General features: G+C 39.7%; 1 protein-coding gene across 6 annotated transcripts in view; it reads left to right on the plus strand.

Moving 5' to 3' along the window:
* MAGI1 (membrane associated guanylate kinase, WW and PDZ domain containing 1) overlaps nt 1-15,364 on the plus strand; it is a 413,627-nt gene extending 398,263 nt beyond the window's left edge. For 2 of the 6 annotated variants that reach the window (XM_083156034.1, XM_083156036.1), the window contains exons 21-24: nt 3,498-3,644; nt 7,304-7,442; nt 11,475-11,563; nt 12,741-12,933. In XM_083156034.1, coding sequence (XP_083012160.1) covers nt 3,498-3,644; nt 7,304-7,442; nt 11,475-11,563; nt 12,741-12,797 — 432 coding nt within the window. In that variant the 3' untranslated portion in view covers nt 12,798-12,933. Of the gene's footprint in view, nt 1-3,497; nt 3,645-7,303; nt 7,443-11,474; nt 11,564-12,740 lie in introns of all 6 variants that reach the window. The other 4 variants (XM_083156033.1, XM_083156032.1, XM_083156031.1 and 1 more) reach the window with 3 other exon arrangements.
* Nucleotides 15,365-16,434: the final 1,070 nt, after the last annotated feature.

Consider the following 16,434-nt stretch of genomic DNA (forward strand, 5'->3'; position numbering starts at 1 on the left):
ATTCCACCCCTAGTGATAGGTATATCAGGTGGGCAGCAGCCGCTTTTACACTATAAGGGTAGCACCTATCTTTACTCTTCTGACTCCACTCAGGGCAGAGTTCTTCCCCCACAATACTCATAAAAGCCCACAACTATTAGGTGGTAGCTGACATTTGGACGTGGGCAGCCTGCCAGAGGGGAAAAGGAGACTTTCCAATCCTCCAACCAGACTACCCCACCTTTGTCAAGGGTATATAAAGTCGGTGGGATCACTCATACCCGGTGGATACAGTCAGATTCTTAGCTCTATCTGGTTTCTACTTTCATATTTTCCTACTTACCCCTTCTCCTTTTGGTTGTCATACTCCTCTACCCCTTTCCCGGTGTATACCCAAACCCCTTTTCCCAATCCTCCACCCCAACATTCCCAATCCCTATCCAACTACTTAGCGGGAACGTCTATATCATTTCTAGATGATGTGTGACTCAGATAATTGAATATAAATACAGCATTCGAGCTACCTGGTGATTCTATTGATATTATTGTCACTGTTAAAAACTGTTATCTGCAAGTCCTGCAAGTCCTACCTGATATTACGCATACTGTGGTTAGACTGTTTTAGACATACTCTCAAAAAAACAGATAGCATAATCGGCTCTGTCGACACAAGAGCTGTTGGCTGAGCATAACCAACAGTAGGTTGCTTTATATTTGTCTGTATATCTGTGCTAACCACCACTATATATCAATTCTTATACGCCAATATTTGTGTTACTGCTGACACAGTGGAGGGCAGATTGTGATAGTATCTTGGACACATCATATGAGCTAGTTAAGTATCCAATTATTAACTGATTGCAGTGCATAAGTAAAGACAGCAAAGCATAATCTGTTCTGTCGACACGAGAACGGTCGGCTGAATATAACCAACAGGAGGCTGATATATTTGTCTGCATATCTGTGCTAAACCGCTACTATATATTGATTTTTAACGCTAACATTTGTGTAACTGCCGACACAGTGGAGGGCAGAATGTGATAACATCCTGGTAACACTGTATGTGCTAGTTAAAGTATCCATTTACCATCTGATTACAGTGCATGAATAACACTCAGGTGTCGGTCTACCGACTAATGTACTGCTGATTACAGGCGTTATATGTTGACACGACAGCGGTCGGCAAAATACAACCAATAAGAGTTCGTTTTAGCTCAGACCAAAAACCAATACATTGACCTGTACATTTGTACCAATTGCAGCCATTTGGAACAATCTTTATTGTCAACTTCTGTGTAAATGCCGACAGTGTCCAAATAATGGATGCTGAAATGTCCAAATAATTGATACAAAAATTCTTTAGCCTTGCAACTATAGGCCTCTGTGGTACTAACCTCACACTCAGGAAAAGGAACAATTCCTGTGTGTAACTGTGACGGGTGTATTTTTCACCCACCAAGTCGTTAAGATATAAAGCAACTTTGTTGCAACTATTTCTGTACCAAGTTACAACATATGAGCCCTATTGTGCATGGTTATCTGTAGCGGTTTCAGACTGTGCTGCATTGCATTAACCTGCTGCACATGTTTGTGTATTTACATATATGTTTTTGTTTCGTCTATATGTTTGTCTAGTATATTTTAAAGAGTTTACATTAAAAGCTACATTTTAATATTTGCATTACTTTCATAAACAGGACTTGGAGACAGCCCCGTCCACAGGGACTGTAGCTCTGCTTTCCTGAACCTTGTTATCTAGTATTTTTCAACCGGTTACTTTTCTTATCTCTGGACCACACACAGGCAAGTGGTCTGTAGGTTCTTCCCTACTTCTAGATATGTGATAATTTTTTTATCTCTGTTAAAATCTCAATAATCTAAGAGTGCCCCAACAAAGAGAGAGTCTTTTTTCTTCTTTTTCGAAGTGTATATGATGTAGGACAGGTAGGGTCAGGTGTATACAATGTAGGACAGGTATGGTCAGGTGTATACGATGTAGGACAGGTATGGTCAGGTGTATATGATGTAGGACAGGTATGGTCAGGTGTATACAATGTAGGACAGGTATAGTCAGGTGTATATGATATAGGACAGGTATGGTCAGGTGTATATGATGTGGGACAGGTATGGTCAGGTGTATATGATGTAGGACAGGTATGGTCAGGTGTATATGATGTAGGACAGGAATGGTCAGGTGTATACGATGTAGGACAGTTATAGTCAGGTGTATATGATGTAGGACAGGTATGGTCAGGTGTATATAATGTAGGACAGGTATGGTCAGGTGTATATGATGTAGGACAGGTATGGTCAGGTGTATATGATGTAGGACAGGTATGGTCAGGTGTATATGATGTAGGACAGTTATAGTCAGGTGTATATAATGTAGGACAGGTATGGTCAGGTGTATATGATGTAGGACAGGTACGGTCAGGTGAATATGATGTAGGACAGGTACGGTCAGGTGTATATGATGTAGGACAGGTATGGTCAGGTGTATATGATGTAGGACAGGAATGGTCAGGTGTATACGATGTAGGACAGTTATAGTCAGGTGTATATAATGTAGGACAGGTATGGTCAGGTGTATATGATGTAGGACAGGTATGGTCAGGTGTATATGATGTAGGACAGGTATGGTCCGGTGTATATGATGTAGGACAGGTATGGTCAGGTGTATATGATGTAGGACAGGTATGGTCAGGTGTATACAATGTAGGACAGGTATGGTCAGGTGTATATGATGTGGGACAGGTATGGTCAGGTGTATATGATGTAGGACAGTTATAGTCAGGTGTATATAATGTAGGACAGGTATGGTCAGGTGTATATGATGTAGGACAGGTATGGTCAGGTGTATATGATGTAGGACAGGTATGGTCAGGTGTATATGATGTAGGACAGGTATGGTCAGGTGTATACAATGTAGGACAGGTATGGTCAGGTGTATATGATGTGGGACAGGTATGGTCAGGTGTATATGATGTAGGACAGTTATAGTCAGGTGTATATAATGTAGGACAGGTATATCAGAATCTACTTCTTACCTGGGCAGTACGGATGGTGTAATTGTTAGCATTACAGGGAAAAAAAAACACTTTGATTAAGGAAAAACACTGCGGCCCAAACCGGCTGCAGTCCAAACCCTTAATGTCATCACGATCTGGGCAATGCAAGATCCATCTGCAAAACAGAAGGGCACGTGCCACCAAATTATCCCCTTTTTCTGCACTTTCACTAAAGCAGAAAGAACCTTCCTTTTGTGATTGTTTATTCCCCCTTGGAATGAATGGGGTTATGGTCATTGTTCATCTAACCAACTACACTGATTGCTGCACGTGTTTCCTCCTGAACTCATATCTTCCCTCTTGCATCACGGAGACGTACAGATAACACAGCAAGCGGTTTCTAGGACAGATTTTTATATACAAGTAGTATTAAATCAAAATATACAAACATTTTCAAAATCACAGCCAATAGGATCCTGATGTGTGAATATATTTGTTTAATGTCTACAGCAGGAGCAAGAATTTTACGCTGTAGAACTCGACAGAGGAACGAAAGGATTTGGGTTTAGTCTGCGAGGAGGCCGAGAGTATAACATGGACCTCTACGTTCTGCGTCTAGCAGAAGATGGACCCGCAGAGAAGTGTGGAAAGATGAGGGTATGTACACAGACCTGTACTGATGTTTCCCATAGCAAACTGACTACGTCTCATTAGACATGTTTGGTTGTAGCATTGAGGCTCTCAACATTTACGGCCACTTCAAAAAGTGATACATTGGAGAGTGATAAACAACTAGCCAATCAGCACCTACCTGTCATTCAAGCCTGTAATATGACAGGTAGAAGCTGATTGTCTGGTTGTTATCTCTCTCCATTTTATCACTTTTTGAAACTTGATACATCTGGCCTTTAGTCTTCATGTTTATATTATGCTTGTTTTGAGTAGATCCATAAATTAAGGACTCTAAATGATTGTCTTACTTGTTACCAAAATTCTGACCATTTGGGGTGTTTTTTAAGTACCTTTATTATTTATATTTTATTCTGAGTTGGTCTTCTAAACCTGCTCCAGCATATAGAGGCAGATGTATTAAGCCTGGTGAAGTGATAAAGTTGTAATTTTTAAAACCCAGTTTGTAACCTGACAGTTGGGAGCTGCTGATTGGCTAGTGCGTTATCACCTACCAATTTATCACTTCACCAAACTTAATACATCTGCCCCAGAGCGTAATATGTTTAACAAATGTTACACTGTAATGATTGCAGGAGAGGGAGGTGACAGGGAGGTAGATTAGGGGACTTGTTCAGTGTAATAGGGTTGTATAAATCTGGGCTAGCAGATTGCAATCTATAATGTAGCAGCTCATTAACAGCTATATCATTTTGTTCTGTGATTGATTTGCTGTATGGCAGCATCAGTCTAAAAAGACTTTTACGTACCTTTAATACCTTAGGTCAAGCACAAAGACGTTTTACTATTTTTTAATGTTAAACATTTCCAATAATGTTGTTTTTATTTTTTTTATTTTTTATATACCAGCCTTATGATTTAAATCTAGCATTTAATAAATCTGCTGTGTAGCATAATGTCTCAACTGAATTCCAGAGTGAAAACTAGTGAGACAGCTCTGAGGGATAACATATTGCTGCCTGTCTAAGCTTGTCTTAATAAATAAGTATGAGCTAGTGGGAGGAAATCAATTTCTGTTTAATCTAGCTTGATAAAAGGTTGCATAGACTTTGCTTGCTTCAAGAAAATGTAATAAATGCAGCATTCATAAGTACTATATTTAAATAATAAGACACAAAATAAATGACCATCTATATATATATATATATATATATATATATCAGGGGCGCTGGAACGTTTTTAGGTTGGGGGGGGCAAGATATAATCTCATTTTGGCGCCCCCTAAATTGCTATATGTTACCCCCGGGCACTATACACACTGGCAGCGGCATATACATGTGGGCATTATACACAGGGCAGCGGCATATATGGATGGGCATTATACACAGGGCAGCGGCATATATGCATGGGCATTATACACAGGGCAGCGGCATATATGCGTGGGCATTATACACAAGGCAGCGGCATTTACGCATGGGCATTATACACAGGGCAGCGGCATATACACGTGGGCATTATACACCTGATAGCGACAGAACACAGGGGGGCTGATAGCGACAGAACACAGGGGGGGTTACAGTGACAGAACACAGGGGGGCTGATAGCGACAGAACACAGGGGGGCTGATAGCGACAGAACACAGGGGGGCTGATAGCGACAGAACACAGGGGGGCTGATAGCGACAGAACACAGGGGGGCTGATAGCGACAGAACACAGGGGGGCTGATAGTGACAGAACACAGGGGGGTTACAGTGACAGAAAACAGGGGGGGTTACAGTGACAGAACACAGGGGGGGTTACAGTGACAGAACACAGGGGGGCTGACAGTGACAGAACACAGGGGGGGCTGACAGTGACAGAGCACAGGGGGGCTGATAGTGACAGAAAAAAGGGGGGGTTACAGTGACAGAACACAGGGGGGCTGACAGTGACAGAAAACAGGGGAGGTTACAGTGACAGAACACAGGGGGCCTGACAGTGACAGAACACAGGGGGGGCTGACAGTGACAGAACACAGGGGGGGGGGGCTGACAGTGACAGAACACAGGGGGGGGGGGCTGACAGTGACAGAACACAGGGGGGGCTGACAGTGACAGAGCACAGGGGGGCTGATAGTGACAGAAAAAAGGGGGGGTTACAGTGACAGAACACAGGGGGGCTGACAGTGACAGAAAACAGGGGAGGTTACAGTGACAGAACACAGGGGGGCTGACAGTGACAGAACACAGGGGGGGGGGGGGGGGGCTGACAGTGACAGAACACAGGGGGGGCTGACAGTGACAGAACACAGGGGGGGGGTGACAGTAACAGAACACAGGGGGGGTTACAGTGACAGAAGGGGGGCTGACAGTGACAGAACATGGGGGTCTGACTGTGACAGAACACAGGGGGGTTAGGTTACAGTGACAGAAGGGGGGGGGACAGTGTCTCCCGTGCCCCATCCTGCTGACCAGTGACCTGAATTGCGTTGCAGCATTTATAGCACTTACTTCCCGCTCGTTGCACCGGTGCCCACAGCAGCCTTGTGCTGCCTTGTGTAGCTGGGAGAGAGGTGGGCATTTCCTCTTTTGCCGATGACTGCAGCCGCGGAAAGGCACAGCGCGGCCGACCGCAGCAGCAAATTGATTTGAGGCTCTGCTGGGCGGGGAGAACGTCAACGTGCTGTATTCTCGCGTGGGTCAGGGGGAGGGGGCGCGCTGTTTTAGCTGAGCTGACTGAAGGCTGGCCGCTCTGCAATATAACTGCAGCGGTAGCACTGCCTTGTCTTAATTTGAACGCACCGTATGTCCACACAGCTGCCAGCACCTCTGTTGACAGGTGCAGTGGTAGGAACAGCGTCGCAGAGCAGGGACATCGGCGCCTCTCCAGCCTGGCGTGCTCTGCCGCCCGCAAAGTGTCTTTAGCGCCTCAGTAATTTTGGGGGGGGCAAGCTGCCCCCTTGCCCCCCCCGTTCCGGCGCCACTGATATATATATATATATATATATATATGTCTAGTGACCATGAGTCTCCGAAACACTGCCATCTGCTGGCAGAGAGTGAAACTACATCTCTTTCTCACACATGCACAGACACAGAAGGTAGCAGACTAGCATTCAAAGCTTAAAATAAAAATACTGCAGCTTTAATAATATAAATGGGTTTCGGTATATAATTTAAGCATAAAAAAGAATTTGCCCTGTAATATTGAAAGGTCAGGAATTTAAAAATACTGGTGAATCGATATATACATTTTACAGCAGCAGAGTGGGAGTGAAAAACAATGGGATATGGAATAGGAATAAGGGCGGTATTCAATCTGGAATTCCGAGTGTCAGAATCCTGGCCTGTTTTCGCTCTGCTCGACAAAGGCTCGACAGGTAGAATTCAATGTTCTGCCTGTCGAGTGGGGAAAAGTGGGCGTGTCGACAAAAACGGCAGTGGATTCGACAATCCATATCGGATCTGTTTTGTTGAATCCGCCATCAATGCTGTCGGAAATGGCAACATTGAATAGGTGGTGGCCACTCTTTCCCCTGTCTGAATAGCGGGCTACATTGTAGATTAAATCTACTATATATTTAATTACATTTCTACACGTCATAGAGTCAATACACCAGGGTAGTGATGTCTGCTGTAGATTCAGTTTTTATTTATATATTTTTGAAATGCAGTTGAAATAGAATATTCTATTTTTCCTCTTGTAGGTCGGTGACGAGATTTTGGAAATCAATGGAGAGACCACAAAGAACATGAAGCATGCTCGGGCAATTGAACTGATTAAAAATGGCGGCCGGCGAGTACGTCTGAGTCTGAAACGCGGGGATGGTTCTGTGCCAGAATATGGTGGGTCAAACTCTGAAAACATTCCTTTGCTTCCTACCGTCACTCCATGAATGATCTCTCTCTGTCAAGAATCTGGAGCAGGAAATACCTTTTTCTTTTAATCACCAGTGTCTTACCAACTTTTGCGAAATATGATTAATTGCTTCGCTTGTACTGATATTTTTTTTTCCGCTTTCCTCAACCTCTTCTTGCTTCTGTGGACTTGGGGCTCGGTAGGAGGAAAAATTATAAAAAAAAAAAAAATCAACGTAGCATCTTTGGTGAAGGAAAAACTTGTCTCTTTGTTCGAAACTCAACTGTGTTGAAATGTGCCAAACTGTTTGATCCTTTTGTAACGAATAAGAATTCTGCCATTTAGGGGGGGGGGGAGAAAATAATGTTATGACCAAGCACGATATGACTCCTGCCTAATTTATCTGCACTGCTGCATAAAGTTGGTGATTTGCCAATTCCTGCTTTTTTCCAAGCAGCGTCTACCCATATAAGATATAAAGATTTTATCTCTCAATGAAAAGAAATTTATTTAAAGAGTAAAGAGAAAAAAAATATATGTTATCAGGGAACAAAATATTCTGAACGTAATTCTATTTTATGTTAAGAGGATGTTATAGCGAAGACTGTATTAAATACAATATATTGTAAAATATTCCTATTTAAGAGAAATGCTGAAAAAGGCCCTATATGTGTATGTATGTATACGGCTTGTCCCTACCAAAGTTTTCTATATGAACTGTTCCGGTCATTTCATTCCCAGAAGGTTTTGGTTTTCGCCATATTCTTCCAATGGCTTTCTGTTGTCCATCTGATTCTGCTCATATTAATTTGCTAATGTTGCATTACAGTGTTCTGGGCAGGTGTACCTGTCTTTAGAAGGTCTTTCTGTTGCTCTGTATAGATCCCAAATTTAAAGTTGGATACACACTGTAAGATTATCCGTCCAATCTTTCTGGTCCGAGCGAAAAACAGATAAACAGTGAACCGTTGACTCCAAGGCACTGGAAAATTGACAAAAATGGCGGTTCGATTTCCATAAAAACAGATTACACAAAAAAGAATGGTGGTTCGGATAAATTTGGTTAAATCCTATATATTTAACCAATTTGAAGGTTTATTTTTTATCTGTTTTACAGTGTTTGGGAGCAAATAGTCAATTGGCGTTTGCTCCCATACTGTAGATTACCAGATTTTCGTTACAACCAGAAATATTGCACATATAATTTTACAGAATGTATCCAGGTTAAGTCCCACAGGCTGTGCATGCCAGTGCTGGGAGCATTGCAGGCTGTGGTTTTGAAAGTCAATATGATAGACAGTTGCAAAGTAGATTGCCTCTTTTTTTTTTACTTAAAGGGGAAGTATCAGCTTATTTTCTAATGACTGTAGTAAGGGATTGTCACAAAACACTTTATTTTGTTGTTTCCTCATACATTTGATCAGAGCATGTAGTCATTGTTCTATTGATGGAAAAGCTAAATCAAGAAAATAGGTTAAATGTTACTGTTGAGTCACAGCAGCTATTGTATATGTATTAAAATACAGCGTCAATACCTAAAACTACAGGACCGATTTAAGGCTGATGCAGCGATGACTGCAAAATGGCCATAATTTCCAACTGAGAAACTGAAGTCATTCTGCTCATATGCATTCACCATTCCTTATGTAATACACTTCAAAATAACTCCCCATCTCATGTATACCAATGCAAATGTAAACCCAAAACAATGATCAGTGCCCAAGCAACAATGAAAGGACCAGTAACTGAAGCATCTGGAAAAACCAAGTGCTAGAAAACCACCATCATCATCCACTATTTACACCTGTCTCTGAAAACCCACAAAGAGGGCATTCCCAGGCACATATGCAACCCCCTCTATGTGTTCGCAGATGTGCAAACGTATCCTTGCTGTACCTCTTGCATAAGCACGTATGTAGTAGGATGACCTTTAGGAAAATCTATATGGTTATAAGTCATTCCACATTAATCGATCCGGTTTTTAATTGACCCTAGATTTCATTATTTTTTTGAACTCTTAATTCAGAATCAGACATCAAAGCTTACTACAAGTCTTAAAATTGAAATGCCCAAAATCTATTTGAGTAGTTATGAGGATACAAAAATCTAATTTTCTCAGATCAGATTCACGTATTTAAAAAGAAAAATAATAATTTTGTTGAGAACATAACAAGCTTTCATTTGATATACAGGACTAGATTTTAGATTTAAGGTCGCAAAATATTTAAAAACAAAGACAGGGTTTAAAATGTTCAAAAATTATAGGTTTAATTTTTGATATTTGAATATTGTCCATTACAAATTTCAAGCAAAGATCTTATATATTTTTTTAAATTTCTGAATTTGCACTATGTTGCAATCAGATTGCGATTGTGGGGGTGGGCTTTTTGCATTTGTTAGCTTGGCAATTTATTTTTCTTCATAATCATCGACTGTTATAACTTGAAAACAGCATCATTAAAGTTCAGAATATTTTCTCTGAAAAAAAAATATTTAGTTAAGGTCATTTATTTTGACAAATTTAAAAGCAGAAAGACACTGGATTATACTGTGAAGGAGCTTTGACTTACCTGTATTGGCAATCCAGGGCTTTGCAAACACAGTGGTGTTGACCTGACTACAGTTTCTTGTTTTAATTTCTCTAACATAGTCAAGAAAATCAATTGAAAATATTGAATAAGACACTCTTCTAGTATTAAATGTTTGCAGAGAATAAAATTAATTGTTAAATTAAGCATTGGTTCACTTGACCTGGTATGAGCTCTACATCTTCTTCTAAGCACATGTATGGTTTTGTCTAGTACTATCTTTATAAGAAGTTATTTTCAGATTTATTGCCTGAATCCTGCCCAGGATAAATCAACCAAGACAACCATATGGCACTTTGTTGCATTTCACCTGTTCTTAATGAACCCAGAATTATTTTTTTTAATGGTGGTTATAAAAGAGCATTGATTTTAGACGTGATTTAGAAAATAAATGATACTTCTCCTTTACCGAATTTACAAAACATTTTTACTTTTTTTTAAATTGTAAATCTTTTAGAAATTATATTTAATGGTTTTCTTTTTTTAAATACATTGAGTAGCTTAAGAGCAGAAATATTGATGATGATTACACAGTGTCCGTAGCATATTATCATCTTCAGCCGGTTAATCTATGACAGGGAACAGCAAATTTTCCCAATGAATTGTAACAAATGCATTGCTTCTGGCAACTATTTTCTGTACATATTTTTATTGTCCATAACTTTTAATAATTTCTCTTTAAAGATGCACTGTATTGTTAAATACCCATTGTATGAATTATCCTGTTGTGAGGCGGTGGGCCTCTATACGACATGGCTTGTTGCACTGACAAAACAGTTCGGAAGCCAACTGACTTTGAAGCGAAAAAAAATGTGCTTTATTTTATTTAATTTTTTTGAGAAATGAGAAGTCAGAGACTTTGAAAATTGTGCTGCTAAAGAGTACAGATGTTATAACCTAATGGGTTCATTTGTTCCTTGGACCCTATTTATTACAAATGTGAAGTTCCAGAATATTACCTCTTTCAATGGAACATGTTTCACAGTAAGGCTGTATCATTTTTGTAATGAGTTTTTACTTTGTATTTTAATTTCAATGTTGTGGTCTGCCGTGGACTTGTATATATATATAATTTTTTTGTTGAATGTAAATGTTCTTTTTTTTCTGGCATCCTGTTTATCTGTTTCCCGTTTTGTTTTTTTAAGAAAAAAAAAATAGTTCTAATAGTCTTGTCTGTTTAAACAAAAAAAACAAAAAACAAATCACATTTTAGATGCCTAATGTCACAATAGAATTGCAATTTTCACAGCCTTATTTGGATATCATCTAGCCAACCTGGTCGGATTTCAAAATAAATCATCCTGAAATATGAAGATTGAATAATTATTCTCCTTTCCTCTTTCAATGTATAGGGTTTTTAAATCTTCTGCTTTTTCTCTTTCTTTCCCTCTTTTTCACTTCTTCTCTTGGTGCGGGCTATGCCTTCCTCAGCGATGATACCTGCTAATATCGCTGCATGTATGAGAAATGACAAGCTTGACGAGTCTTGCGTCTACCTAATGGGCCAAAATCAAACTACGGTTTGTAGCTAACTCAATATTGGGTGTTTCTGTGCTGTGGCCTAATTACTCATTGCTTGTGCTTTGCTAAACTTAAGTGTACAGCAATTCATGAACACCTTGCATTTCTCTGACCTATACCTGTAAGTACACTATTGGATGTTTAACATGCAAGCCTTGTTGTTCCATTGCAACCGCATCCCAAAAGTACGCTTGCGAGTTTAACCTACACTTTAATCTACATTGAAAGAACAGATTCCAATATATTTGCTGATCTACTACTTATCCGTGATCCTGTTTCTCTAGCTTCTCTTTTTTCCCCAAAAAAATTTATTTACGTGTGCTCTCTTTGTAAAGTACACTTTTAAATTGAAAAGCAAAATAAGCAAATCAGTTTAGTGGTAAGTGTTCTAGAAGAGGCTTGCGGACCCTGAGTGACTCTTCAGAGTGCATGTATAACGGTGACTAGGTTGGTAAGCTGTAGTGTAATGGCAACTTTACCCCAACGGCAAGAAAAAAAAATCCTCAGATGCGTAATTGAACAATAATAATATAACAGACCTCTTCAGAATATTCAACCACTAAGTAAAGAATTTGTGGATACACTATTTGGGCTTTTCCTGCAGACAAAATATTATCAAACCTCCCCTGAAATCCCGGCGTGTTTGGTCCTGACGGTAAGAGATTCTAGTTTAGGATCCAATATTAAAATTAAAAGCTAATCTTTAAATTCCTGATATTTTTCTGTGAATCAACAAGGTTGGAGTAAATGACCGTATGTATCAGGTGGATAATAATGTGTAAAGTGGGACACACGGGCTATTCCTCCTAGACCCAAGCATTGAGTGTCATGATTTGGAAACACACATTGGTAGTCCATTTCAATCAGATACTTCTCAGCTGGTAGTGGACTAAGTAGGTGTTGAGTTCTGCACATTTGTCTATGTTGCTGCCGCAGGTGTCCGGCTTAGCACAATTGCTAGGTAGACCACAAATGAACTGTGCCTTTAAATTAGACATACCTTAACCAATGTATATACTCAATCAATGCCATTGTTAATAGATAAGATTAACAGCCTTCAATTAATACATACTGACTGCTTTAACCAATGTGTGTTGCAGACACTAACTATGGAGACGAGATATAGGTTACGATCCATGTCTATATGGAAGACTAATTTTAATTTTTCCTCTCCAGAACCCAACAGTGACAGGAACAGCCCCACAGCCAGTTCACAAAGTCTATCGAAAATGAACACACTACCATCTGAGAGACATCCCATGCCATTGGAGTTCAGTTACCCACCAAATACTCATAAGTCATTACAGCATGAGGAAAAACGGACTTATGTCAAAGACCCCAAAGGCCACAGGGACTACAGCAAACAACACAAAGACCATCACACTTGGAACGGGTCCTCTAAAAACTACTCTGTGCAAAGTGGCCGAAGGGACCGGTCGCCTGAAGCAAAGCAGCTGAGGCAAGGAGATAAAATGGCGGTCAATGGACAGAAGATAATGTCCCCTGAGAAGAGAAGTGAAGGGACAAGGAGTGCTGAAAATACTTTGGAGAGGAGAGAGAGAGAGCGGTATGAGCGCAGGAGAGACAGTTCTCCTCAAAGAACCAGGGAAAGGTCACCTGTGCAAAAAAGGGATGGTTCGCCTACCCGTAGAAGGAAGTCACTGGATCGGTTTATGGATCAAAGAAGGTCACCAGATCGTAGAAGAGACAGTTCTCCTGAAAGACGAAGGGCAAAATCATCTGACAGAAGAAGGGAAAGATCTCCTGACAAAAGAAGACACCGTTCACCTGAAAGGAGGAGGGAGAGGTCTCCCGAAAGGAAAAGGGATAGATCTCCAGAAAGAAGAGGCAGAGATCAAAAATCCAGCAACAGAGACCGGGATGATCACAGTTTGAAACATGATACAATAAAAAATTCTAAATATTCCACAGTACAGCGACGGAAACCCTATAAGGAATGTAGCACAGATCTCAGTATCTGATCAATCTGATGTCACATTCCAGCCTCTATCTAAGGAGGCTCTGAGAACAAAAATTCTTATAGTGTCTTATTTAGATTTACACCCAACACACATACATGATCCTTTAGAACCATGACATGTTTTATGCAGATGAAACCTTACTTACAGAGTGTTGTGCCTGATGTATATTAAAGAAAGTATTTTTTGATGTATCTTTTTTTAAATTATTTGCCAAATATAAACCACTAAGGGATTTGACATGTTCTTCAAGAAGCTATTTTTTTGACTATGTTCATTTTTGGACTTTTATTTCCAGACATTTCTTCTGTAGAACGTGTTAATGGCACTGGAGAGCAAACCGCCAGCTTTTTTTTTAGGGTTTTTGGGGTTTTTTTCTTTGGCTAGGCTTGATTAACTAAGATTATTCCTGACTGTTAATTATTTGCAACTACAGTTGGTGTAATTAAACATATGTAGGTCGTTGATGGGATCGGATGAAATGTAGGGACATTTGTGAAGAAATTAATCTAAAGTCAGTGTAACTAATTGAATGGAAGGGAGATAATTATCTGAAGATAACTAAGACTACTATTACAATGAAGGACGTATACAAGCACACTTCGCACAAGGCTCTTCATGTTACAGTTTATTGGTTCATCGGGTGAACCTGTAGTGGACAGGTTGTAAATCCTAGAGAGCCTGCTAAATTTACTTGCTATGGAGAACCTAAAGTGTTTTGACAGGATCATAATGTACTTTTGGATGACCATATGGTGTTTCAGAGACCAGAAGTTCATTGATCAACCAATATCCTGCTGGTCCTTTTTGAAAAAAAAAAAAAAAATTTAAATCAAAAATGGGGAACTATGGTGCTCCACTGTAAATGTTGAGGTATACAGGTCCCAATGCATGGCCTATAAAGCAAGTATATATTTTTTATTTTTAAGTCTTCTTCTATAGCAGCTATTGTCCCGTCTGCTGAGTATCATCGGTCCAAGTTACTATTGCGTTACTGCCGAGCTGAGCCGGACTGTCTGCCACAAATCTGAAAATGCTGCTTTTACAGTGCATTGGTGTAGTAAGAAAAAAAAACATATTTTCATACTGACATAAATGAGCATTGCAAGTCTATCACTGTTGTTATGGTACTGTACAAAAAAAATATGGCCAATCATTGTGTGTACAGATTTGAAATTGTAATTATCCAAGCTTGTTAAAATAACAAAAATGCCTTTTTTTGTTTTCCTTGTATAAAAAATACTTTATGACGATAAAAAAAGTGATTTACGCAAGGAATGGGATAAGTGTTCATATTACCCGGAACGGAGAAAAAGTATGAATGGGGGATATATTTTAATGTATACTGAATCAGGTATGTAAAGGTGTTCTATTCGTCTTTGAAATCAATCAATCTATACCAGTAATTTGGAAGCTTAAGTTGTTTGGCTATCGGCAATAGGTTACAGCATTGTGGACCTGCTTGTCCATTATAAAGCACTTGTATACACTCTTCAGTTGTCATATCATGTACCTTATCCACGACGTTCTTTAATGTCTTGATGAAAAAGAGGTTAGTGGGCCAATCTTTGTTTAAACACTATGCATAAATCAACACTGTCCATGCCATTGCTTTATTTAACTTATGAAAGTTGATACAGTACTTTGATTTGATTGAAGCTGATTGTTGACTTTGCCAGTACAGGCTTCCTTACCTGGGACAGATCACAATGTATGTAGCTAGACAAGCAAGCCTGTGAATGCTATTTTTATTATAAATAAAGTTTTCAATACAAAAATATATATATAATTGTGTTTTGGACGCTGAAGGTTGGCATGTACATTCATTTCTACAACTGAGTTGGGTGAAATTAAATGTGCTGACTGAGCTGACCTGCTGTTCCTTGAGTGTTCTTCGATACTTCGAAGTTTCATGCCTTCTTCTTCTACAAGTGAACGAGTGCAAAAATAAAAGCAGAACTCCAAAGTAGCTGCTGGATACAATCTCCACTTCCTTGCCCCAATCCTCTAAGTACTTTTTAATTCTCAATCAGTCCTCCAATCCTACCTACTGCTTATGAAGTTGGCTTACGATTTCCTTTGCTAGTCTTGTGAAATTTCTCGATATCCTCACACTTGGCCTCATTGAAAACCACGCACAATGCTGATGTTCGCTGAGTTTTATATGCTTGTTATGGAAGTGTAGCAGGTGTGTCGCTGAACTGTTTGCATACACAAATATTTAATCACTTACAACGGAGATCAAACTAAGACTGAAAAATCTGAACCAGCAATAGGACTGGCGCTTGTTTGTGATGGTGCGACCATTGGGGGTGTGAAAAGAAGCACCAGAGTGGAAGTCTTCATGAGGGGGGACAATGTAATAGCAGATCATATTAATAATTATTTCTGCTCAGTATTCACTGCTGAAAGAGTGGGGAAGGGGCCACAGTTAAGTTGCAAGTATAGTCAGAAAAATGAGGGAGAAACAAGTACATTTACAGAGGAGAAAGTCCTAACAGAACTCTCAAAACTGAAAGTGGATAAATCAATTGGGCCAGATGGGATACATCCAAGGATACTAAAAGAGCTTAAAGGGGAGCTGATAAAACCATTAACAGAATTATTCAACCAGTCAGTAGCTACTGGAGTAATCACAGAGGACTGGAAAACAGCAAATGTAGTCCCACTGCACAAAAGTTGAAGCAAGGAAGAGGTAAGTAACTATCGACCAATGAGTCTTACATGAGTTTTAGGGAAATTGATGGAAACACTCTTAAAACAAAGAGTTGTAGAATATCTGGTTTTAAAACCAGCAACTTACAGGATCCGAAACAGCATGGGTTTACTGGGGAAGTTCATGTCAAACAAATCTTATTGACTTTTTGACTGGGTGACTAAAGTAATAAATC

This window comes from Crinia signifera, chromosome 8 (genome assembly GCF_055691185.1).
Source record: "Crinia signifera chromosome 8, ASM5569118v1, whole genome shotgun sequence".
NCBI classification, from domain to species: Eukaryota; Metazoa; Chordata; class Amphibia; order Anura; family Myobatrachidae; genus Crinia; species Crinia signifera.